Raw genomic sequence first — 24,349 nt, forward strand, 5'->3', positions numbered from 1 at the left:
TGTCACCACTACAGAGTCCACCTCCAGAGTGTCCCACGACCAATCCAAACTGTGAAACTTGAGAAAACCAGTTGCTCACACTTGTTCATCTTCAATCTAATCCCTGGTAATCTTAACCGAGGGCCATGATCCCACATGAATGGCATTACAATATTATATAACCATTGGATTATTTCACACACACTAACTTCTCCCCAATGTGTACATTTAGGCGTTGACAGTACAAGGTATATTCTGTACACTCACTTGAACTTAGCAAGTTTTGACAGATTTATGGAAGGACAGATGGCCATTACAGGCTGAAGGCTGACAAGAGGCAGTTCAGAGCATTGTTAACACACTTGCACAAACTCTCAGCACTGCAGCACTGTGCAGAATGTAATTCAGACTATAGCTTTTTTATTGCTGCCTATTTTCTTTTGTCAAAAGAGCCTGCTGTGCACAGCAACAAATGGCTGCCATTACCCAGAATGTAATGGGTGTCAGACAAATCACGTAACACAAACAATCAAGAGTATGTAGGTCATATTTCAACAGAGCACAACCTTAGCAATATTTATGATTACTGCATTGAAATGTGCTCTATAATAAACAAGTACCTCTACATCACTCACACTTATGTACTTCTGCACAGCAAATCTGTTAGAAGTGGTACATACTCTACAATCATCCCCCTTAAACAGTCTTTTTTCTTTTTAAAGTAAAAGGCAAGTATTTTTTCATGACATGCTATAAAACCATTTTCTTTGTAGGGACTTTTCCTTAATTGAATAGCTTTGGTAAATGGTACATTTGCACTTTGCCTTGCTCTGTCTATATACTACGAACTCACTCAGGGATCTTGTGCTAAAAAACAGCATACATCAAACTGCCAGCACTGCTGCCAAAGCAGCACCATCCTCCCTACATCTGTGCAACAAAAGGTGTTTGCATATGTGCCAACTCTGCCACCTTGGTCAAGCAACTTCTTTCCAGAAAGACTCTGGAAGGGTGAAACTACTTTCAATACATTCCAAAACTCCACTTTAAAAAAACTGCATGGTGTAACTCATTTAGCTCAGCTAGGCTGATAAGCAGAAATTAGGGGGGTGCCTTTGCATTAAAAGTGACATCTGGACTTCTTCGGACTGATTTTCAATGCTGTTTTATGTAGACACAGGTATTTCTAAATCTCTGCAGTAACTCAGCATTCAAATGTTTGATGATGACTGCTGTGTTTTGAGGGGGCTGATAATTAGTGTGTTTTGGGGAATGCAGCCCTGGAACCTTCCTACATGTGCACTGGGCTTTTGACAGGCATTGAAAATTAATTCTTTCTTACCTTTTGAGTTTGAAAATGGATTGTCAAGAGAAGCGTTATTTAAGAACACTTTAAACACTGACCACAAGATAACAGTTCAATTCAGTAGAAGAGTGTTTGTATGGCAATACATTGTAGAAGCTAGGAAAATATCATAAATTTAAATTGTCATCATATAATAAAAAACTTCATGCTTGTTGAATATTCAGCTTAATCCTTTTGTCAGTGCTGGAGAGAATAAACACAGATGCCTGAAAACATCAAATAATTCAGTAGATTTTATTCCCTCTGGACAACTGTCTCCATCTACCATCTCATTTTATCAGAAATCATTCTGAGGTCAAAGAAGCTCTTAAATGACAGATTTTAAGTATTTGTTCTGACAAGTAAGAGGTAACACAAACCTAGAGGTGGGCAAATAGCAGGGTAGCAGCACCCTCAACCATGGTCACATATTCCAAATCACTCTTCAAACTGATTGTGTACATCAGCTTTTCTGATGGCAGACAATACAGCTTTTTCTGTCATCTTTTCAGAAAAATCAAATTTTCCCCCAAGATCAGTGAGGAGTTTTACACTACAATAAATTGTGGGGATCTGTATCAAATGAAAGACTTTTCACTAAGAGGGTGGAAATAGTCTTGTAGTTACTGATTGAGCCTTAAGCATGTAAACTGACTTCATGTACTTAAATGGTGCCTTTGAGTATTTAGGTGTGAAGGTACAAGAAGACACAGAGAGAGATGAATTAGAAGCCATGCTATCTAACATCTGTCATTCAAAAGTTTGTCTAAGACAATCAAAAGTCTAAAACAACCACTGAGGAGCCCTGATTGCCAAAAGGAACACTGCCACCTCCAGAAAGTGAGTCCTCCTCCTAGTCCCTGTGCTTGCACAGTCTCATCCGTCCCTCCCCCTTCTGACTGGTAACAAAGAGGAAAGAGGTGAGACAGAACCATCCCAGATTTCTGGAAGACACTGGAGAGGTTTAAGCCCACGGCCTCTTAGCAAGGCACTGGCAATGCAGCTGGCTGTGGAAACAAAGAGAGATGGACCTCTTGTGAGCCTCTTTCTCAGAAGACCCATGTGACACAGGAATTTCATTCACTACATTATTATCACCTAGGACTCCCTCCATATCATGATGTTCTGGTCCAGCTTCCTTAGAATAACACTAGAATAATCAGCTTCAAGAGATATGACTTTAGACAGCAATAGACTTTGGACACTTACTTAAAGTGTATTGAAAGAACTCTTATGTGTGGCATGAAAACACTTCAAAGAATATTTGTTCCTTGTAAGTTGACAAATCGATGTTTTGACAGTTTTAGGGAGGATGAAGTTACACTCATGACTACTAACAAATCTGTTGTAAAGCAAGATATAGCACTGGCAAGAGAACAGTTCCAGTTTGACTTTAGATACATGAATCCAAAATGTGTGTCTGACGAAGATTGATGGCTCATGTGGGAAATGTTTTTATTTATTTATTTTTCTGGTTTATAGTTAATTCATCAGTGAGGGAAGCAATGTTGTTTTCAGCAGAGAGATCAAGGGAGTTGCTATTTCTATTAAAATACTTTGTGCTTCGATAGTGCAAGCAGCACTGTTAATGGTCTTTTCAATTTGGTAGTGAGATCAAGGTAACTCCTATTTAAATTATAATAAGTAGTGTTTGTACAGTGCAAGCTGCCCTATATAAGGACAATGAGCAATGTGGTTATCTGGATATGATTTGGAGTTGCCAAGGTCTCACTAAAGAACTTCAAGGTATTATTAATCACTACTGCCATTGTTTTTTTCCTTATTTTACTTTTGGTTGTTTTTTAAAATGAAGTGGGTCCCAATTCTGCTATGATTTACACACACATATATGCTGTAACTTCTTCAGTACTCCAGGCTGTTTCTATTACATACTTTGCCTCCAGCACAAGCAGACTCAGGACACAACACCACTGCAGTACAAATGACTTAAAAAGTAAGACATGCATCTTTTTATAGATTTACATACATACATGAATATAAAAATAAAAACAATGTATATACAGGCAGAAGTTCATACAGCTACCACATGATCTCCTGAAACCTCCTCACCAGGCATTGTGATGACCAGAGCAAGTACAAAAAGAAGTCCAAGAGCCACCACTATGTACACTGCTTGCCAACACTGCCCAGCGCCCTGACCACACAACACTCCAATTCTTATTCTTCCAGAATATCATCAGTTTATTTCCTAGCTAACTTCTAATTACTTCCAGAGGGGAAAAGAAATCATAGAATCATAGTACAGCATTCCTGTTTACATATGCGCCCACTTGTGCTGACTCCCAGCTTCTGTTGTTTTTTAATGCACCAGTTTTCCTGGTGATGTTGTCCAAGCACCTACAGAGCTGTTTTGTTTCCTGCTCTGTGCACAGCTGATGGAGCGGAATGAATCTGGTAATACCAAGACCATTCCTGTTGCCACTATGGACGCAATACTAGAGGACTATCCAGGGGTCAGACTGACTCCCAGTTTCTGTCTAGTCAGCTGATGGGAAAAGCAGGCTGCTGACTTTTTGGCTGGGAGAAAACACTGCTTCCTTCAGTGATTTCAACGGCTGCTTGTACCACTCTGCTGTAGTCACCTCATCTGCCCCTTTCTGTTGGCAGCACTACGCACTGATTTATCCATGCACTTACAAATGGGCACCCTTGAGCAGACTTCTGTCCAGTAGTGATGGAAGAGGCTTCTCCATGCTTCACTTCACTTCACTTATTGGCACTGAACAGGATTATCCTCCTGCATACAGTGAATTTTGCCATGTTTATGTTGGTCTTGCAAAATGAAGATGAATAGGAAGAATGCTTCCTTTTGCCATGAGAGGAATTATTAAGATTGCAGGCTTGCAGGAGACAGCAGGGGAAAGTGTTCATGTTTTAAAGGCTGAAGTAATGAAAAAGTTTTTGAAAAAGTAAAATGATGGCTGTAGGAAGATGAAAGCCCAGTGTACCTACCCAAACCCAGCTCGGGCCTGCTGCCACTGAATTCAGGAGCATCAAGCTAATTTGTGGTAACTGAAGACATTATTTTGCAATACAGCCCTCCCCCCGGTGCTGGAGATCACATATTTTACAATCTACTGCTACCCTAAGAGAAACACATGCCAAGTACATCTCTTATGTTTCGATATAACACAACTGAGAAAGAAAATGGTCTTGGCAATAGCTCAGGTGGAGCTCAATGTGTTCTTCTGTGCTTGCCTCTGGATACTTCAAGAAAATAGAGGCAAAACAGAGTTCAGAGGAAAGCCATAAAACAGATCTGGGTCTGAAGGAACTGACTTCAGCAGGAAGAAGAGCAGATGAATTAAATTAATTATTAAATGGGTGATACATGAACTAAACCACTACATGATAAAAAAATCCTACAAATCTTCAAATTGTACAAATCCAGGGATCTGAAAGGAGGAAGATAAAGGGAGGTTGTGTGAAGTGTGTAAATGGAACATAAAGAAAAAGCAGGAATACAAAATGAAAACCACTTTTAAAAATTACCTCTAAGCTATGGACCAGTTGTTCAATGGTAGAGGAGAAAGTTGTTATTTGTGACATATTAATCTAGAATTGACGAAGCAGTGAAACATGCAGTCATGTACTAGACCGACCTGGAGACAGACTGAATGACATAACTTTTACAACTGTAACATCTATTACACTGTGCTGTGGGATTTGTCTTTGAAAGATGGTGCTCAGCAGTACACAAATCCATGGGGAAATGGAGAAATATAACAGATAAATGGTTTCATTCATATTTTCTCAGAAATTATGCTCGCCTGTGTAGGTTTGGAGCCATATTTTCAAACACGTTTCTTCTCAGGTAGCTGGATAAAAAGTAATGCTAAACTGCACTGAAGTGAATCTACTGGAGACTTCTGTGAGATCTCGGCATACCTGTGGTATATTAAAGCAAACACACACAATCCATGCTTAAAGGAAGAGTCATCATTTTGCATTTCTTACCTGCAGTTCCAGAGAGTTCCACACTTAAGGTTTGTTCAATAGTCTTGTTCTCAAATGGGGAACCCTTGGGATCACTGGAAGACAGGGCACATTTATAAAAACAAGCTGAAATGGAGTTGCTGTAGCCAAAATCTACTGAACCCCCCTCCCTTTTATAAATGTTTGCACTTTTTAGTACTTACTTTGGTGACTCGGGTGTCAATGGAAGTGATAAATTTGTTGGTTTGGCTAAAGGAAAAAAGAAAACAATTATGCAATATTTAAACACTCTGTAAAGTATACTGTAAACATTTCTTTATACTTTGGCATTGGAATCCTGTAGTAGTCAGTCAGGGCCAAGCTCTAATAGTTCAATTGCCATTCCAGCGTATCTCAGATAGATAAATAAAGAGATTCATCCTGATTCCTTATTTACTACTACCGAACAGACACCTAAATTTCAACAATTATTTACGTCAACTACTGTACCTCTGAAATACAGTACACAACCCAAATGACAAGAACCTTTCAGAAGAAGAGTGGTACATATTAAAAATCAATGAAGAACTCTGTGGATACACTGTGAAAATGTTATTTCTTCCAGTGTCAATTTAGACTACAGTTCACATTTTATTTGGAAACAGGAGCGGCAGAATAACTACAAAGTAACAGAACGTTATGAATATTCAGTTAATTTTACTTCTACAAGATACAATTTTATATATAGCACTGAGAATAGGTTGTTTCTATGAGGCCAGAATCCAACCAGTTACTGTCCAAATTTTTGCAAATTATCCTGCAAACTGTGACAAACCACGGACATAGTCACAGATGGTTAAAAACGGGGTTGAAGCTCTCAGCACTACAGTCCTGACATACGCAAAAAACAAAGCTCTGGCTATAAAAATGTAAGTCTTTGCAGCTTTTACTCATGCAAAATTGTATTTTCTCAGAACAAGCCAAGAACCAGGATATTGTAATAAAACTAAGATTCCTTTAAAATTAAAAATTATAGTACTTGGAAATGTTACTTTTCAGAAGTTAGATTGATGTTTTAAACACAGAGAGCATTGTAGCAAGAACAGCAGCAGGGGATCTCTTCTGCAGATTAATTACTTAAGACAAAATGTTCCCCTTGAACACTCCTGCACTGCAGATCTTTTGTCCAGAGTGTCACTACTGCATATTTCATATTCATTACAGGCTTGGAGCTCCCATCAACATTAAGGGATTTTATATGCAAATTGATTACTTTTATATGCTCTAGAGCATTCCTGAAGTAATACAACTTTTTAAAAATTAACTCAATTCTCAAGAGCTGCATATTGTTTCTTCTCCACCCCATATGAAAGTTAGAAATGGAAGCTCAGGTGCTCATCTCAGGTTCATCTTCCTCAGAAATCACTCCTGGCACGAGGGGGCTCACCCCAATGAGTTATTTGTCTGGTCCAGCATGGCCATTGATTTGTGCATTTCACCAGGTGCAGTAAAACTGAATGTAACCTGACACATCTTTGTTTATAATTTATATACATCTAAGAATACTGAAGTTTGCCTGTGGCTACCAAGAGGTAATGCTGGCTTAAAAAAAACAGATCTTGCAGCAAGGCTCTGGAATAAAGTTTTATACAAAGACTTCCTTTCTTTTTTTTTTTTTAATAAAAGTTTGCACACTCTTAACCAATTTAGGCTAAGAAAGTTGAATGTGTAAGAGCTGTTTACATCTCTAAAAAGTCTCTTTCTAGCTCTTATTAGTCCCACAGAATAGTCCCAGATCAGAATATACACATATTAAATTCTGAAGCAGTGAGGCACAGCGCGAATCTGCCAGAGATGGGCACAGAACCAAGGCATTATCTCACACTCCCGTGTATTAATTTTAGGCAGATATCACTGAGCTCTCCCACTGAGAAGTTTGTGGACCAAAACACCCATTGGTTTTCTCATTGCTAGGCAAGAGTTGACCAAACACTTTCTGCAAAGGATTCGTACTCACATACAGCTACTGATAGTGTAAATATTTAGCCAAGACACTGTCATTTTCCATGGTGCCTGTTTATTAGAGTTTCAAGGTCTGGGTTTGGGTTTTTTCTTATTAAAAGAGTTCACATCAAGTTACTTGTCCCTGTAAATTGGAAGCATTCAGGTTCAAAAGAACTACGTTTCCTCATGGGCAAATTTCAGTGCAAAACCACAGATGATCATTGGCATGAATGCGTTTGTGGACATTCCCGTGGGTTTGCAATATGTTTGCAACAGTAACCCTAAAGGAAAATAACATTCGACTTATCCTTTGTGAGCTTTCCCTAACTTTGAAAGAAAAAATCTCAGACTGTGGTAGTTTTTTAAAAACAAAAGGAGCCAATTTTCTTGTACTTTTGATTAAATGTGTGAACCAATGACTGCAGGTCTGCAAATATCAGTTAAATTTGCAAGGTTGATTCTGCATGAATTGACTGTCCAAGCTGAAAGCATTAGATTCATGTATTTGTATTATACTCAAATCCATCGATATTGAAGTTATATTGGTGTATAAGGCAAATTTGCTGAGAAACAACATTTCACAAGCCTGTAAATTAAAGTGCAGGAAAATTACAGAAGAAGGTTATTTCTCTCTGCCTGCAAATTCACCTGCAAGACCACTAAAATCACAGTCATCTGTTAAGCATGGTTGTTAGCTTTATGTCCCTTTGGACTTTCATAACCTCTCCTCCATGCTGTTTTCACAACCTGAAAGTGCCGTGACTCTTTGAACTAAATCTACACAATTGCTCAGCCAGGGAAAAAAAAAATAAAAAAAAACAACACAAAAACAAACAAACAACCGGCTCTGATCTGAATAGAAAGACTTTATAATCTGTATGTACGTTTGTGTGCACATACATCTATGTATTGGTATAGCATACATGCGCACATAGCATGTTATACATGACACACCTTACCACCTACCACCTTAACATGCAGCAGTGCTAATAAAGCCCCCTGTAATTGCTGGCAGCTGTTTTTCAGTACCATTGCAGTAACAGACCCAGGTTTCACATGTAGTGCTCAGTCTGGATTCTGCTGTGAAAGCAGACTGCTGAAGCCATCCAGAAGGAGAGGCAGTTGGCATAAGGAAGTTTTAGGGGCCGTTGGATTTCCCTCTTATGAGAAATATTGTTCAGATAATTTGAGACCATAATGGAGAAAACCCCATATTTTAGGATGTCAGAATGTACAGCTGCAAGAACAATATTAAGTGACAGGAAGGGAAGATTATTTTTATAAAGTTTGCTTATACTTCCCAGTGCAGAATGAGAAAACAGATTTGATGGAGGCTGAAATGCAAGAAAGAGGGAGGAGAAAGGAAGAAAGAGCATACAGTTTACAACTGTTGCTTTGAAAATACCAAACACATTTAGGGTCACATCCTGATCTCTGTTGCAGACAGGTAATTTCCACTGACTTTAGTGGAGTCATCCAGGTTTTGCACTGATGTGTCTGAGATAGCTACGTAGCCTTCCAGATGCCAAGCCAACATAAATACATAGATGTATTTTAAAGTAGCAATAATTTTTAAAAGCTCCCTTTGGGTTTGTAAGCTTTTACAGCTTTCCTTTATCTTGGGAAAACAGGCAGGGGAAGAGAGGGAGAGGAAGTGAGAGAGGAGGCTTTAAGTTCTTGCATCTCTGTCACAGAAGCTACTTGTAATACAGACCAGTTTTTTACACATCAGGGGATACTAAAAGTCAACAAAAGTGCTTAGTTTTGATCATAAAGAACCCAAAAACGAGAGAGAAAGACCAGGATGGCATCTAAACTTTCAACTATTTACAAAATAATATTACAAACCACCATTCCAGCTTTAACAGGAATGACACATTTATTGTTTTCTCTGTAGCAGTGAGAGCACTGTTTATTGTCTCTTAAGGGCTACGTGGCAGGTTAACAATGCCTTCAGTTTTACTCCAGTAAAAGAGAAAGAAGCTCACTAATGAACTGGCCTGCCAAGCTTGTTTAGGGGTATAATGATTTCTTAGTGGTACAGTTCTCTGTGAATAAGTATCTCCAGTTAGCTTGGTATATTACCGTGTGGTATTTGTTAAACTTTTCCTGAGATCCTTTTCTGAGGCCTGGGACAATAAATAAAATAATCAAATATGTCTAAAAGCTAAATCTAGCTAACTAATTCCAACTTCATTATACTGTTTTAAAATTCTCTTTACTCAGAAGAGATGCTGTATTTCCAATACTAATCCAAAGAACAGAAGAAGTTTTGAGGGTATTCCCAACCATGGTACTTCAGCTTCCCAGAATTACAGCTGGTACCAAAGCTGTATTCTGCAGTCCCACACCTACCCTGCAGATGATTTGTCTGAGTCTGCAGATGGGGCTTCCTTTTGGAGGTGCATTTCTCCTTGCTGCTGTTCCTGTTCTCTGCTGGTTTGGTCTGAGGAGGATCATCATTCGTAGTCAGATATTTGAGAAGTTCAGAGCAGGGACGTCTTTGAGGCTTTTGCTGTTGACAAATGCTCTTCGCTTTATTGCTCCATGAATTCTCAGTCTTAAAACAGGGTAAAATAAAATAATAAAATAAAATAAAGCTAAAATTAGAGAGCTGAACCTTATCAGAATGGCTATAGGTTTTCTGAAGAGATGAGATTTTCAATGAAGTGTTCAGTCTAAGTGTACTAGATCTATGAGCTGTGAATAACTGTTTGCAGAACAAGGAAAGAAAATTACATTTAAAATTCCTAAATGACATTTATGCAGCTTTTTATTTCATTTCTCCTACATTGCAATGTTCCTACTCAGCAACATGTAACTAACAAGACCCTACAGCGCCTTTACAGTGAACAAAAAAATAAGCTGGTTTAAACTTTAATTTGCTGCTGATTGCTTGGGCGCAGTATTCACAACTCTCTTAAGTACCCCTAAATGGCCTGTTTTCAGTTTCACTGAATGGCAAGACAAACATTGTTTAATACTGCCTGCTAACAGAATTATGTCTGAGCCCCCCATTCCATCCAATCAATGTCTAATATACATCTTTTTACCAATAATCCAGTGTCATTTGTCTTATTTCAGACAGCTGGAAAAATGGCAGTCCCACATCCTGGAGTCACTCATAAACAACACCAGACCATCAGCAAATTTATCACACCCTGTCCTCCTCTGTATCAGAAAAGTAGGTAAGAGTAACAGACGGTGTGACTACAACTGAACTCTGCCAAGAGAAAGGGCATAAATGAAATATTCAGAGCATAAAAGAGCTCAGATGATTTTCTGGAACCCAGTGCAGAACTCACATCTTTTAAAATTAGTTACATATTAATAAAATACATTCAGGTCTACTGCTTGCTTGATCCCTGAAAGCATAAAAGACCTCGTTACACTTTCTTTTTTTTCCCTTATTATAAAATTAAGTTTGTACCTTAACAACCACAGGGCTTGTTCTGATCCTGTGATTAGTGTTTGCATGGTTTTGTGTGCTGAGACCACTGCATTCATTGTAATTTAGCTGAGTGTTGGCTGGAGCCAGCAAGAGCTTCTTAAGCTACAAACACATCAGGGAAAGGGAAGTGGAAAGAAAAGAGTAAAGTTATACATCTTTATGGATTAAAATTACTTGCCTACATTTTTGCATAGTTACTTAAACTAAAGTTAGTTATATCAATTTCAGCAAGCAAAGTACAATAAAACAAAAAGCAAGACTTGATATTCCTCAGAGTAAACAGATTTCATTTTCTTCTGGTTTGGCAGCACAGTTCTGCTCCCTTTGCTGCAGTACACTGTGGGGCAAGCAGAAATGACAGGGATCTAGGATTTCTAAATGAAATTCTCAGTGATCTGTTTGACAAGTGGCCTCTGATCTACACAGAGACATTAACTTTAACAGACTAATGGATACAGTGTCAAGATTCAGGTATGTGGCTCTGTTCCCACTGGAGCCAATGGTAAGAGGCTTTCAGCAGAAACAGAATCACATCACAAACTAGATTTACTGAGCAAAATGCATATAAAGTTTCACCCACATCCTCACCCAAGGTTCAGTATTGCCCTGGTTAGCACTAAGCCAGTGCTTACTGGTCAAATCAATGTTAAAGACACAAAAACAGCCCTGCATCCCAACAGACTCACTGGGGCTTTCTTCATAGATCACCAAAAATGATGTCTAAACTTTTACAACAAAAAGAGCCCCAAGAAATGAAATATGAGTTAAGAACCATTACCCTGACTTATCTGAATGGAATGATAAGCAAAAGTGTCAGCCCCATTAGCCTAAGAGTTTCAAACACATCATTTTCAACAACTTTTTAATAGACCGCCCTATTAATCATCCTATGGCTATTTGGTGGGGGGCTTTCCCCCACCTAATTTTCAGTTCTTTACTCGATTTTCCTCTCCAGTCGAAATGAAAAGCCCAGACCTTACTGTGACTACATCATACCCATGCAGCGGGTAGCCAGAGGCACATCCAATTCCTGTTAAACAGTAGGAAGGGTTCTTACTAGAGACGGCTCTTCTGCCTCCTGAGTGGGAGGGGTGCCGTCGGGCATTGGGGAGGGGCTAGCGGCATTTTCGTTGGTCACATCTCCATCTGTCAGTGCATCAAAGGAAGGCAATCCATCCTCATCCACAGGGATGCTGTCCAGGGTTTCAGTGAGAACAGCTAGCAAGTTTGCCTCGCTTTCTTCATCTATCTTCTGCGGGAGAGGACAAATCAAAGAGATGAACCAGGTGAGAAAAGGAGCAAAACTACACTTTTGTATGTGAACAAACAGACGACGCGTTCCCCTGAAACAGTAACCTGCAACAGAATCTCAGACAACGCAATTAAGAACAATAAAATGATCCATCTCTGTCCAAGAGAATTCTTTTTGTCCTCGTGGTGTATTGCTAGTTTTCTTTCCTTCCACATTTTTTTTTTTTAATCAGGTGTTAACAATGATAAGTAATCACCCAGGGATTGTATTACAGGATGAGCCTAAGATGCTGACACCTAATGATGGTGTCAGCCCAGGCTGTCTCTTTCTTTTGCTCTTCCACACTTAACACAAGCTAATTGACCTGACAAAACTACAAGAATCAGACAGCTAATCAGGACACCAAAATGAATCACCAGTAAGATAGGAAAAACACATTCACATGCATGGTCCAGTGTAAGAGAGAAAGGGTTTCCCTTCCACTCTTCTGCAAACGAACAGCTTCTCATTCCTGAGTATTCTGGTATAAGAGCAGCCAGCAGCACTCATACGGTAAATGACAGGCTGTTTGGATTTCTTTTAAAGAAATGTATTAGGCAGGTTGCCTTTGAAGTTGTCCTTTTGAGTTATATCATTTGAGTGCTCAATGCACTATTGTATGCATTTATCAAATTCCAACTGCAATTATAAAAAGTAGATTAATTTCTAATCAGATGTGGCTGAAATGTTAATTTATATCTTATTTCAGCAACAAGAGTTCTTTTTGTCAAACTGAGTAAATTTAAGTGCCTCCTGATTTTTTAATGAAATATAGTCCCTCCTGTACATTAAGATACAGATTTTTTTTGAGTGCTGAGAGTTAGAACTGAGAAATAGAACTGTGTAAAAATCATTACATTTATTTTTCAGAAAGATTGGAAATTGATCTTGACAGATCAATTATCTAGGACTCCTAGGCTGATCCTAGTGCTATTGAAGTAAATGAAAAGCCTTTCACTGATTCAAGTGATATCAAATCGAGAGTTTTTCCACCAGCTTCAGAGTAGCTCATCATGTTCCAGGTTCACACTGTGAAAAAATTTCAGCTAAGTTCAAATCTCAAAGTATAAAAGTGAACTAGCAAGACAAATAATACCAGCAAGACAACAAACAGGGAAAAAAAAAAAAAAGAAGCTAAAAAAGGCAACAGCAAAACATTGCCAAGTTAAACTTTGGGAAAAAAAATTATCAAGTGAATCTGGGTATCCCCTTAGCATTACTTTTTCAGTAATACTTTTATCTAGCAGACTCTGAACAGAGATGATCATAAACCACACAGATAATTGCTCCTGCTAGGCTTCTCTGCCAAATCACACCTCACGGCTTCTAACATAAAAGCTGTCTTTGAGCTAGAAAGCTAAGGCAGAGCACAAACTGTTCTGGTGCTTACAGCATCACCTCCAAGAAACAAATAAATACACAGGCAAGCTAATGGTAAGGAGAAGCATTTACTTGAAAGGCCAAAAGGCACTTGGCCACTGAGAAAAATTATCCAAATTTCAATATCAGGTGTTTTCCACCACACTAAGCAGACACATGCATACAGCGGTGATAATTCAGTGTGTAGAGGATGGAAATGGCAGAAGAGAGCTGAATAAAACCACACTCTGAATCCAGCTTTTCACAGCCACTTTCTGAAAGGAAAAGAGGAAAATTAAGGTGTCACTTTTAGAATAGTAAGAAAAGGCATTATTGGGCAAGAAAGTGTGTACCAGTGTTTATTTTCTTAATAGTTTTTCGAGTCACTCACAGATGGTGGGACGAATGGTGTGAGAGCCAGCCCTTGAGCTTAGGGTGTCCATGAGCTGGTTTGGCTGCCTGACCCCCAGCCCTACACCAGGAATTTTTTCAGCAAGTCCAGCTGGTGGGGCACACTGCTGAGCCCTTCAGCTTATAAAGCTGACAACGAAGCTGGAATTGTTGCTATTACTAACAGGGAATGACTTCTTTAATAATAGCATGCCAGAAGAAAACCTGATATTTGCTGTTAGCTGCTCAACTCTCATGCTTTAAACAGACATTCAAGTGCACTGACATTCAAGAAGAGAAAGTTGAGCGGACACTGGTCCTCATCACAGCAATTTCAATTAGTTTTGTACAAGTTTCAACATTCAAACACCCCAGAGAAAGCAAAGGATGTGACAAAGAGGACTCTGTTAAACAATTAATGTCACTTTCCATTATTGCTTCAGTCCCAATTTACAGAGCAAATAAATCAAAGTCACCACAGATGAAGCACACTAGCTGGCTAACACATGTCTATTCACAAACGACATGGCAGCAGGAACACATTAGTCAAGAAAATGACATTGCTAGATAACCTTTTAAAGGTTTAACTATGATATTGCTCCTAATTGTCTTAAATTACTGTTTATAAAGAAACACAATTATTAGAAACAGCAGAAACAGTACCGAGGAGAAATGCATAGGGAGAGATGCTTGGATGCATCAACGTCTGAGCAATAATCACTGAAGCAGCAGCTTTCTCCTTTGCTATTGCAGCCTGAGTCTTGGTGTTGACAGCACTGGGGAGAAGCAACTCCATGGCCAAATGCAGGCTCTTTCACGGTTTCAGCACTGTCACTGCAGAAGTTCACATTTCAGACTGGCATCCAACCTGCTCATCACACAGGCTCAGTGGAACAGCAGGAGCTGAGCACGTTCCCCCTCTGCTGAGGCCAGAGGATGCGCTGTGTGCTCTCTGGACTGACTCCACCATGTCCTGACTTCAAGCAGGATCTTACAAGAAGGATTTGTTTATTCTTTTAGGACCAGATCCTAGGTATTTAGACTACCTAAATGAACTACAGCGTGTAAGAAAAAGGACCAGAGGATAATTTCAAAGCTGCATGGCAAATATATGCAATTATTACACTTTTATGCAAACAATTCATAATAACGGCATGTTGCTAACTTGCCTTTTTAATGCAGGAGTTATGTATCACTTCCAAATCACACTGTTATGTTAGCATAAAGACATTGGGGCCAGAAATGTTTTGATTCCTGTAAATTTTCACCCAGATGAAGGAGGCAAGGAACACAAGTAGGACAATGAATGCATGTGATTCTGCGTTTGGGACAACAGGAATTTCCAGCATATCCAGAATGCCATCAGCTCTGAAAGGAAATAATTTTGGCATTTGTGTCACTCTTTATGGGTGAATCCAACAGAGTAAACTGCCAGAATATAAACAAGTCCTCAAACATGAGTAATCCAGGAGTCCAAAGACCATGGAAAGTTTTTAACTGGGCTCTTCTCTGCTTTTACATGCTTTGCTCTAATACTTTAATATTTCTACAGCACTAAAAATAATTCTCTCTCTGAAAACACTGTAATAATTGTGTAACAATCTAAATGCATTTCTGCCTTCAGTAAAATGTCTCCAGAGACATTCTCTCTTTGGCCAGTGAAATGAGTTGATAATTTACCCACGCAAAGGTATTTAAATTCTCTACCCCTGATGATTCCTTCTCTTTTGCTTATTCCAACTACTGATGGAGCTGGGCTCACCCTGTGGTTAGCATTTTATGTCTGTAATACCTGTTACTTGTTGCTAATCCACAGAGGCCACAGAGCCCAAAGGCTTGTCTATGTCGTCATTCACAGGCATCCCTTTAGGGTGCATACAGGGAGCAATGCTGTAACTTATCCTTGCATTTTTTTCCTTTAAAAAAATCATGCAACATTTTAAAATCTCAGTCATTACCATCACACTGGGTTAGAGAAAACCTAGGAAAACGTGAAATTCACAAGTCCATGGGCCCTGACAGAATGCATCCATGAATGCTGGAGAGAGCTGACAGACACCATAGAGAGGCTGATTCATGGTAATCTTTGAAAGCTCATGGAGATCAGGAGAGATGTCTGAGGACTGCAAGAAAGTAAATGTCACCCCAGACTTCAAAAATGGCAAGGAGTCATGAGTGGTGTCCCACAAGGTTCAATACTGGACCCAGTATTGGCCCACTAATGGAATTACTGGCCATCACTGAAAAGACAATGGAGCACGCAATTCTGGAGGCCATCTATATCCACGTGGATGACACAAAGGAGATCAGAGGTAGTCAAGCATGGTTTCACTGAAGATAAGTCAGTCACACTTGACCAACCTGCTTGCCTTCTATGATGAAACAGTAGATATTCTACAGCAGTAGATATTGTCTACTTTGACTTCAGCAAGGCTTTTGATGCTGTCTCTTACAACATGCTCATAGGCAAACTCAGTAAGTGTGTGTTGGATGAGTGGACAATGAGGTGGATTGAGAACTGTCTGAACAGCAGATCCCAGAGGGTTGTAATCAGTGGCATGGGGTCTAGTTGGAGGCTTGTCACAAGTGGTGTCCCTCAAGGTTCAATTCTGGGCCCAGTATTATTTAACTTATTCATCAATGACTCGGATGAAGGTGCAGATACCTCCTCAGCAAGTTCATGGATGACACAAAGCTGGGAGAAGCTTTGGGCTGATCCCCCTGAGTGCTGTGCAGCCCTTCAAAAGGACCTGGGCAAGTTGGAGAGATGGGAAGAAAGGAACAGTCTGGAATTCAACAAAGGCAAATTCAGGATCCTGCACCTGGGGAAGAATAACCCCAAGGACCAGCACAGGCTTGGGGCCAAACTGCTGGAAAGCAGCTCTGCCAAGAAGGACCTGGTGGACACCAAGTGTCCCTGAACCAGCAGTGCCCTTGTGGCCAAGAGGGCCAATGGTACCTGGGGTGCATTAGGGACAGCATTGCCAGCAGATCAAGGCTGCTGATCCTGCCCCTCTACTCAGCCCTGGTGAAGCTCATCTGGAGTGCTGTGTCCAGTTCTGGGCTCCTCAGTACAAGAGAGACATGGAGCTCCTGGAGCAGGTCCAGAGGAGGGTGACAAAGATGATGGAGGGACAGGAACATCTCTGTTACAAGGACAGGCTGAGAGAGCTGGGTCTGTTCAGCCTGGAGAAGAGACAACTGAGAGGGGAGGTCATCAATGTCTGTCAGTATCTGAAGGGAGGTGTCAGAGGATGGAGCCAGGCTCTGCTCAGTGCTGCCAAGCAATAGGATAAGTGGTGCCAAGCAACAGTGGGCAGAAAACAGATGCCCAGAAAGTTCTATCTGAACATGAGGAAGAGCTTCTTTATTCTGTGAATGACAAGAGTGCTGGAACAGGTTGCCCAGAAAGGTTGTGGAGTCTCCCTCACTGGTGATATTCAAGAATTGTCTGGGTGCAGCCCTGTGCCACATGCTCTGGGATGGCCCTGCTTCAGCAGGGAGGTTGGTCCAGCTGACCTAGTGTGGTCCCTTCCAACCTATCCATCAGGGTTTCTGTGATCCCTTCTTGAAAACCCTGAAGCCAGTGTGCAGATGTCCTGACTCAGGATTATCCTGTAGCTCTTGTCATCAGCACAGGTATGCTTATCTATTGCACAAGAGGGTCATGCCCATCTTTTAGAAAATCTCAAAATACTCATACTATCTCCAACATCTTCCCTTTGGGTGACTTCTCCTCTCTCTTTTAATTGTGATTAGTATTTGCACAACTTTTGCTGACTTTCTCAAGGAATCAAACAAGCTAATGAATTTTGATGCTCTGAAGTTTCTTTACTGACAATTTGAATAGTGCACAGGCCCATTGTGATTCACACTGAAAGACTTGGGTCTAAACTGCATTATTATCTACAGCCCCAAGGAGGTGGGAGCAGTGGCAGCTCGCCACATCTTTGTAAAATGTCCAGGAAACTTTGGGACAGATCCACAGCTGGTAGAAGGTGTCACCACTCCAGCAACCTAGCTTGGTAAGCAATTCAGAACAGCCAGGTGTACACCAGAACTCACAAGGGATCACCATTTCAATCATATTGACTCATTTCTCCTCATCAGCCTAAGATCTATTCTTAGCACAATTAACAAAGAAAATGAAAGATTTTCCTCCAGCTGAAACTATCGGAGTGATCTAAAAATACTAATACATTATGGCACTATTTTCAAGCAAACAAAATTGGTTTGTGAGCACATCAGGGATTTCCCACAAGACTTAAATCCTTAATGACAAATTTTGGAGTAAGGATGCCCTTAAGATTGTCTTTTCCTTAAGAAATGAGGGGTACAGATTCACCCCTTTTAGCATGTAAGGATGCAGAGGCACTGAAAAGCTCATTAACACCACTCAGGCCCTGAGCACCTCCTGTCAACAAACATGTAGGAGTAGGGGCAGATGGTGTGTCAGCCCTGGACCCACAAACCAAACTTTGCCACAAGAGGATAAGGAGCCACAGGCTGGAAAGTAGCACTGGGAGGGTAGGAGGTGTAAAGGGATTAGGATGCAGGCTGGTTGGCATTCCTACTCCTGACAGAGAAAACTGAGAACTGAAGTCAAGGACAATGAAAAGGAAGAACTACAGCCCAAGTTTTCCCTCTTCTGGTACAGAAAGAGCCAACCTGTCATGGCAGGGCACAGACAGAGCTGCAATGTTGATTTTGCTGCCTTTTCCATGCACTCTTCAAGGCAAGCACCTCCTTCTCTTCAACTGAGAGCTGGCTGTACCCAGGGCCAAAGATGAGCAAGTGGTCCAAGTGGTGAAACATTTGTTCTACCTTACCTGCTCACAATCAGTCCCATGCCCTTGTATATTTTAACAGCTTTTATTCTGCTGTTCAACTGCTTTGCAAATCCTTATGCATTCTGCATTGTCTTACAGTAAAAATTCACATGATGCATTTGCATTAAAACGTTTTTCCAAGGTCTGTTAGTCTGGTCCCCAAGAGACACTCCCATAATTGAAATGCTTAAGTCCAGAGCTATCAATTATCTTTAAAAACAAAATGGAGTCCCACTAGGAGAAAATTACAGCCAGATTTCTTTATATGAAGTAGAAATATGGGGATTAATTATCACCACCCCTGTGCAAATGCCTTTAGGGTATGGAAAGGAAACAAGATATTTTCTTTTCTTGAAGGAGACAGCTATATTCATACTCCTCACATGCATCTGCAAGCAAAGACCACTTGAATCCAGAGCCTGCCTTCTGATTTCAGCAACCCCTCTGCCCTTCATATGGGATGCGAATATGTCTCAATTGTAGGACCAATCACTTGCCCATATTTATGTAAAAGCTTCATTCCAGCTGGATTTCTCCAGATACAGACTTGAAGCAATGTGCTCTACCATCCCAAAATGCTCTCTCCAAAAATGATGTCAAATAAATATTGTGATTCCACACAATACAGGCACTGCAATGCCTAATTTCCAGAGCTAGGTCCCAGAAGGGCACAAACCCCCAGCATTGCTCCCAGGAACATTATGGCACCACTGGAAGGACCTGCTAAATGTCTACAGGCTGAAGGAGATGGGATTGCCAGCAGCATGCATTTTCCCCTTCACCTCTTCAGGGTATAACACATAAAAATAGAAACAATAAAACAAAACAAAAGAAAAATAATTTTTTTTTCATCATCATCACTATCCACATGTTGCTTATTTCTCAGGAAGTTCTTATAAGTAGTCTTGGTAACTGAAGTCAGATTGCTTTCTCTCTGTGACATGCTCTCTTGACACTGTAAAACTTCTGTCAAGTACTTGGTGTTAAAGCATCACAACTCAAAACCACAGCACAGACCACTTGCAAATAGGCTTTTCATGCCCTTGGATCACTGGAAGTAATGCTGCCATAGCTCCTGTGAGATGGACTACCTTTTCAAATGAAAAATCTAACCTTTCTGCTCTAAGCTAAACATGTCAGTTTAAAAAAGCCCATTGAATATTCTCCTACCACAAATCCCTTTTTTTATTACTTCTAACAAATTGTTGCAGTTCAGAAGTTTCCATTACAGCCTGTAAATTAAGTTTATAATAAACTGAAGAGATACTAATTGACTTACTCATCTCTTGAACTTGAGGATCTAGCTAGCAACCCATGCTTTACATCTTTCGTCCACATTTTGTAAGCCACTGCAATTTGATTTGTGTAAAATGCATCTTTCCCCTCTATCACAGTAATCTTTGATTCTGGAGAAAAGATGAAACAAAAAACAATCTGCAAGCAAGCTATTGTGCTATTGACTGTATTAAGGGGACCAATGATAAGATATTGTGCCAGATTCATTTCACCAGTGGTAGACCAAATATAAAAAAATTATAGTAAGTGAAACCACAGAATCTTTGCAAATGCAGTCAATTTGACTCAGTATCAAAAGGTCACTCTATTCAATTTATACTTGAGCACAATATTGAGAAAACACTTGAAAACAAATCATCTTACCATCAGTTTGGTCCTCAACATTTGCTGACTATATAGACTAATTTGCTGATTACTAAATAAATGGTCTACCCATGTTTTTTACTTGGTTAGCTCACCAGGGAGGCTTTTTAACTTCCACAGGGCTTGACATTGTAGAGGAACTGCATGATAATGAGGACTTACTATTGTGTTGCCTTGTCCAGTGCTCATGAAGGCCACCTGGTTTTCATTGGTGAGGAACTGCAGCAGGAGAAGATCTGGCATGTCTTGTCCAGCCCACAATGGGCTAGGTTTGGGCTGAGCTCCACAGTGAAGCACAAAACTAACTCTGATTCTGGTGGGTAAACCCAATAACAGGGAAAAGTGCAAAAGTTCAAAGGAAAGAATGTGCCTGATGAAGAGCCCCAGTAAAAAGGAGGACTGTGAGTTTTTCTTCACTGTGCAAGAGTGAAACCAGAGAAGCTGAGGTGGAGGTGAGCTTTCCTGTCTGCCAGAAGTGCGGGGGAAGGGGATGCAAGGTGTGAGAGGTTAGGCAGTCTGCCTCTGAGCTCACCACCCAAAAGCTTTGCCACTTGGAGCAGCAAATGGCACCTTTAGTCCATCCTCCCTTCCACAGTTGCACATGCGTGTAATAAGGTCCTGAGCAACTACTCATGGATTTTTAATTATTATTATTATGCACCTAAATAATATACAGGATGGTAGAAAGTTAAAGATCCTGGGGCTCCCGTCTGGACAAGCTCTAATACAGAGTGGGCATTGTAGAAAGAAGGAAGAAGAGGAAAGTAGGCTACACCATAAGGTAGGGAAAGACATTTGGGACTCTTCTGTTGCAGAGCTTTCAACAACAGTGTCAGCAGTATTTCAGTCCAAATAGTCAAGCACTGCTTGCTCAGATTTATTTATTTACTTGATTTATGGTCCATGCCCACACTAATCTCTCTATGCACTGACATAAGATTTTTCAACACTCATATACCTTTGTAGGGCAGCAAACCATATCCTGCAGGGAAAAAAAAAGCTACATATATTTTGCAGTGATGATTTCACACATGCAATTGATGTAAAAACTTGTTTGTCCTCTTTATCATGACAAATATCTCTAAAAACTGCACTTGAGTGGCAGTATGGACTCCTCCTTTGCCAACAAGAAGCATTATCTTGTAGCTTTTGTTCATCCTCTATTTTTGTGTTGCATTTCCTTTAGATTTAATTATACTGGATATGTCAGGATGTCTATAATCACCCCTACTTCTATCTTGAGATTTATGACTCTAAAGAAATACAGATTTAAAGGTAAAATTGTACACAATAAAGCAGAGAAGAGTTTACACAGATTTTTAAATTTCGTTCATTTACAGGGAGATTGTTTTAGCACAAATGAAACACACACTCAAAAATTTCTTTGAGCTACAAAGTAAGACATTTCTATCTGGTGCTTTTACTGTTAGAAAATTGGAATTTAATTTGACTGGGAAATTAGCATTTGTAAAGTATCAACTTCATTAAATGGTTTTTATGATGTTTTAATTTCTCAGCGTGTTCAGCTTCATCAAGCCTAACACATGCCCATTGAACAGGTATGACAAACACAAGTCATATCTCACAGGAAGAAAAGCACTGGTTTTCTTTACAGTTGAAGCACAAGTGGATCAGTACATCATTCATACATCTGAACTTCCCATCATTTTTTATTATAATTTGACTGGATGGCAGCTATCTGGTTTGAGTTGGTTAGTACTCAGAGACAACACAAAAACTTGTTTACAAGCCTAAAGATTCATTTCCTCTATATATTTTACCTGTGTACCTGTACATTATTTTCAGGTGGCACAGCAATGTCCTTCAATGTCCTCCATGTTTGTATGTACTAGCAAACACGTTGACTGACACATACCATTCAGAGAGGTGGTTTAGATAGATAAAATAAACCTCAGGTACATATACTCTGAGAGTCCCAGGCAAAAAGCAATAAAGACTCCCTTATAATTAAGCACCAAATGAGAATGTGGAGATCCCACAGTAAGGAAGGTCCTAGCAGGTACAGGGTTTAACAGCACAGATCACAGGTGAATTTTGCCAGGCTCTTCGGAGCGCCTTCACAGTCCCACAAAAATAAAACGAAAGCCTCTCCCAGCAAGCAAATAAGTCCTCACCTCAAAATCACCACAGTTATTACACAGTGCAACCTGGTAAACCCCTACAACCACCAAGAATACTCTTCAGGATGAGATGTGTCTGAATTTTCCACCAGTGAAACACTCGGCTATGTACATGTCTGATAATATCCTCTGTTATATATCCCCTTGATTTGTCATTCAGTGCTAAGACTTTATTGTTCTTTTAATCCAATTTTGTGTATGCAAATAGAATTGTAAGGTAGAGATGGTGATTTTAAAACAGAAAACATTTTTTGAAAAAACCATCACAGAAGAGCTATCTGTTGCAGTCTCCTCTAGGGCATGCCTGCTGTTGGCTTGTTTCTAAGTTTCCTGGAACCCACTAGCCTTCACAGATAATATTAATAAAATGGGCCTGACAATAAAATACAAAACTAATTTGCTAGTTTACATTACCATGTCCATTTCCCCTCAATCAGTCTGGCAGAGTTATGTAGTGCATGCATATACTGTGGTGCACACTACAGTTCCCACTGCAGTTGCCTCTCGTCTATTTACTCCTTACTCAAGACTGAATTTATTGCTCATTCTCTGCTAGTCTTTTAAAAAAGTCTGCATGTTCCTGATCATGAGCCCTCCATCTGCATGATATAAAAGACTGCAATTTTTTTTCAGTGAGGCACTCATGTCAACCAGTCCCTTTTCCACCAGAAATGGTGAAAATCAAACCGGGCATATTTTTTTTATCCTCTTAAAAGATGACACAGAACGGACAGTCAAGTCCTGATGTACTTACCAATGCACTAAATGACATTATTAATTAGGCCATTAGTTCCTTTAGACAGGGACTTTTTGTTGTGTTCACACAACCCCTTTTACAACCATGTCCTGTTTTACCACTGGGCTTTGAGATGCTGCCACAGCACCTACAAAAAATAATTTGGGGTACTTCTATTTAATCCTGCTGGTAAACAAAACAGAAAGAACTTAGATCCAGATGTTCAGCTGCAGTAAATTAGGGCCTCTCTACAGGTTTTAACAGAGCTATGCAGATTTACACTAGCTAGGGACCTGGTCCTCTGCTCTTTGTGTATGTTGATGTTTGAGATGAGAACAGCAGCTCTTACACAATGTGTCTGTACCACCCTGTCCCAGCACTAACTGCAGTCCAGCCACAGGCCAATAAGGGCTAATTCTTCCTCCTTACCAAGTGAGTTTTGCAGTTGAGCACTACATTGCTATGACCAAGACAATGAGTTTAAAAGTGGCTTGGGCTCACCTTGCCTATAATGTGGTGCACACTGTGTTTGCATTCCCTGCTGGAAATACACTGACATTATTTGTTCATGTCAAGTGCACCTTCAGTTTAAATGTTATCCCTGCTGAAGTTAACACAAGTTATAATTTGAGCCTGTGTAGCTGCTAGATGCACAGCCAAAACCCCCTGGGATGTGCCTAACCCGAAGAATAATAAGAAAATTGAAATCATTTAAATACTAAGCCAGAGATGGGACCCTGCAGACCACTGGGTTCAACACAGCCTATGTTTTCCTGGCTAAGATAGCCACCCTTTGTATTGAGATATTTTTCTGTGACCTTTTAGCATCCAAATTGAGGGGGAAGAAAGAGAGAAAGGGAGCTATAGATTGGAAAGACCCCAAGATGAGTGTCCCAGCCTTGCTAAGATGGCTGAGAGGAGTGGGTGGGACTATTCATGTTCAGGAAGCAATAGAATCCTGTTTTGTAAACATACACGAGGATTACACACACCACCAGGGGTAAGGATGAGAAAGGAGGGGAGAAAGAAAGAGAAAGCAGGGAGACAAGAAAATAAACATGGTGGCACAGGGACCACAATGCCAGCTCCATCTTGGCTTCCCTTGGATTAGAGCAGCACAAACCAAGCATCACCTGGCAAATCCGATGGAGTTAAACAAGGACAGATTAAGTGTAAGTGAGAAGGAAATCAGGCCCTTTATGTCTGCCCTTCCTTCCCTGAGAAAAATG

General features: G+C 40.2%; 1 protein-coding gene across 3 annotated transcripts in view; it reads right to left on the bottom strand.

Moving 5' to 3' along the window:
* PPARGC1A (PPARG coactivator 1 alpha) overlaps nucleotides 1-24,349 on the bottom strand; it is a 360,042-nt gene that overhangs the window by 17,205 nt on the left and 318,488 nt on the right. For all 3 annotated transcript variants that reach the window (XM_062493425.1, XM_062493426.1, XM_062493424.1), the window contains 5 exons: nucleotides 11,773-11,967; nucleotides 10,695-10,817; nucleotides 9,620-9,824; nucleotides 5,485-5,530; nucleotides 5,303-5,376 (listed from right to left, as the gene is read on the bottom strand). In XM_062493425.1, the coding sequence (XP_062349409.1) occupies nucleotides 5,303-5,376; nucleotides 5,485-5,530; nucleotides 9,620-9,824; nucleotides 10,695-10,817; nucleotides 11,773-11,967 (643 nt within the window). The remainder of the gene's footprint in view (nucleotides 1-5,302; nucleotides 5,377-5,484; nucleotides 5,531-9,619; nucleotides 9,825-10,694; nucleotides 10,818-11,772; nucleotides 11,968-24,349) is intronic.

This window comes from Cinclus cinclus, chromosome 5 (assembly GCF_963662255.1).
Source record: "Cinclus cinclus chromosome 5, bCinCin1.1, whole genome shotgun sequence".
Lineage (NCBI taxonomy): Eukaryota > Metazoa > Chordata > Aves > Passeriformes > Cinclidae > Cinclus > Cinclus cinclus.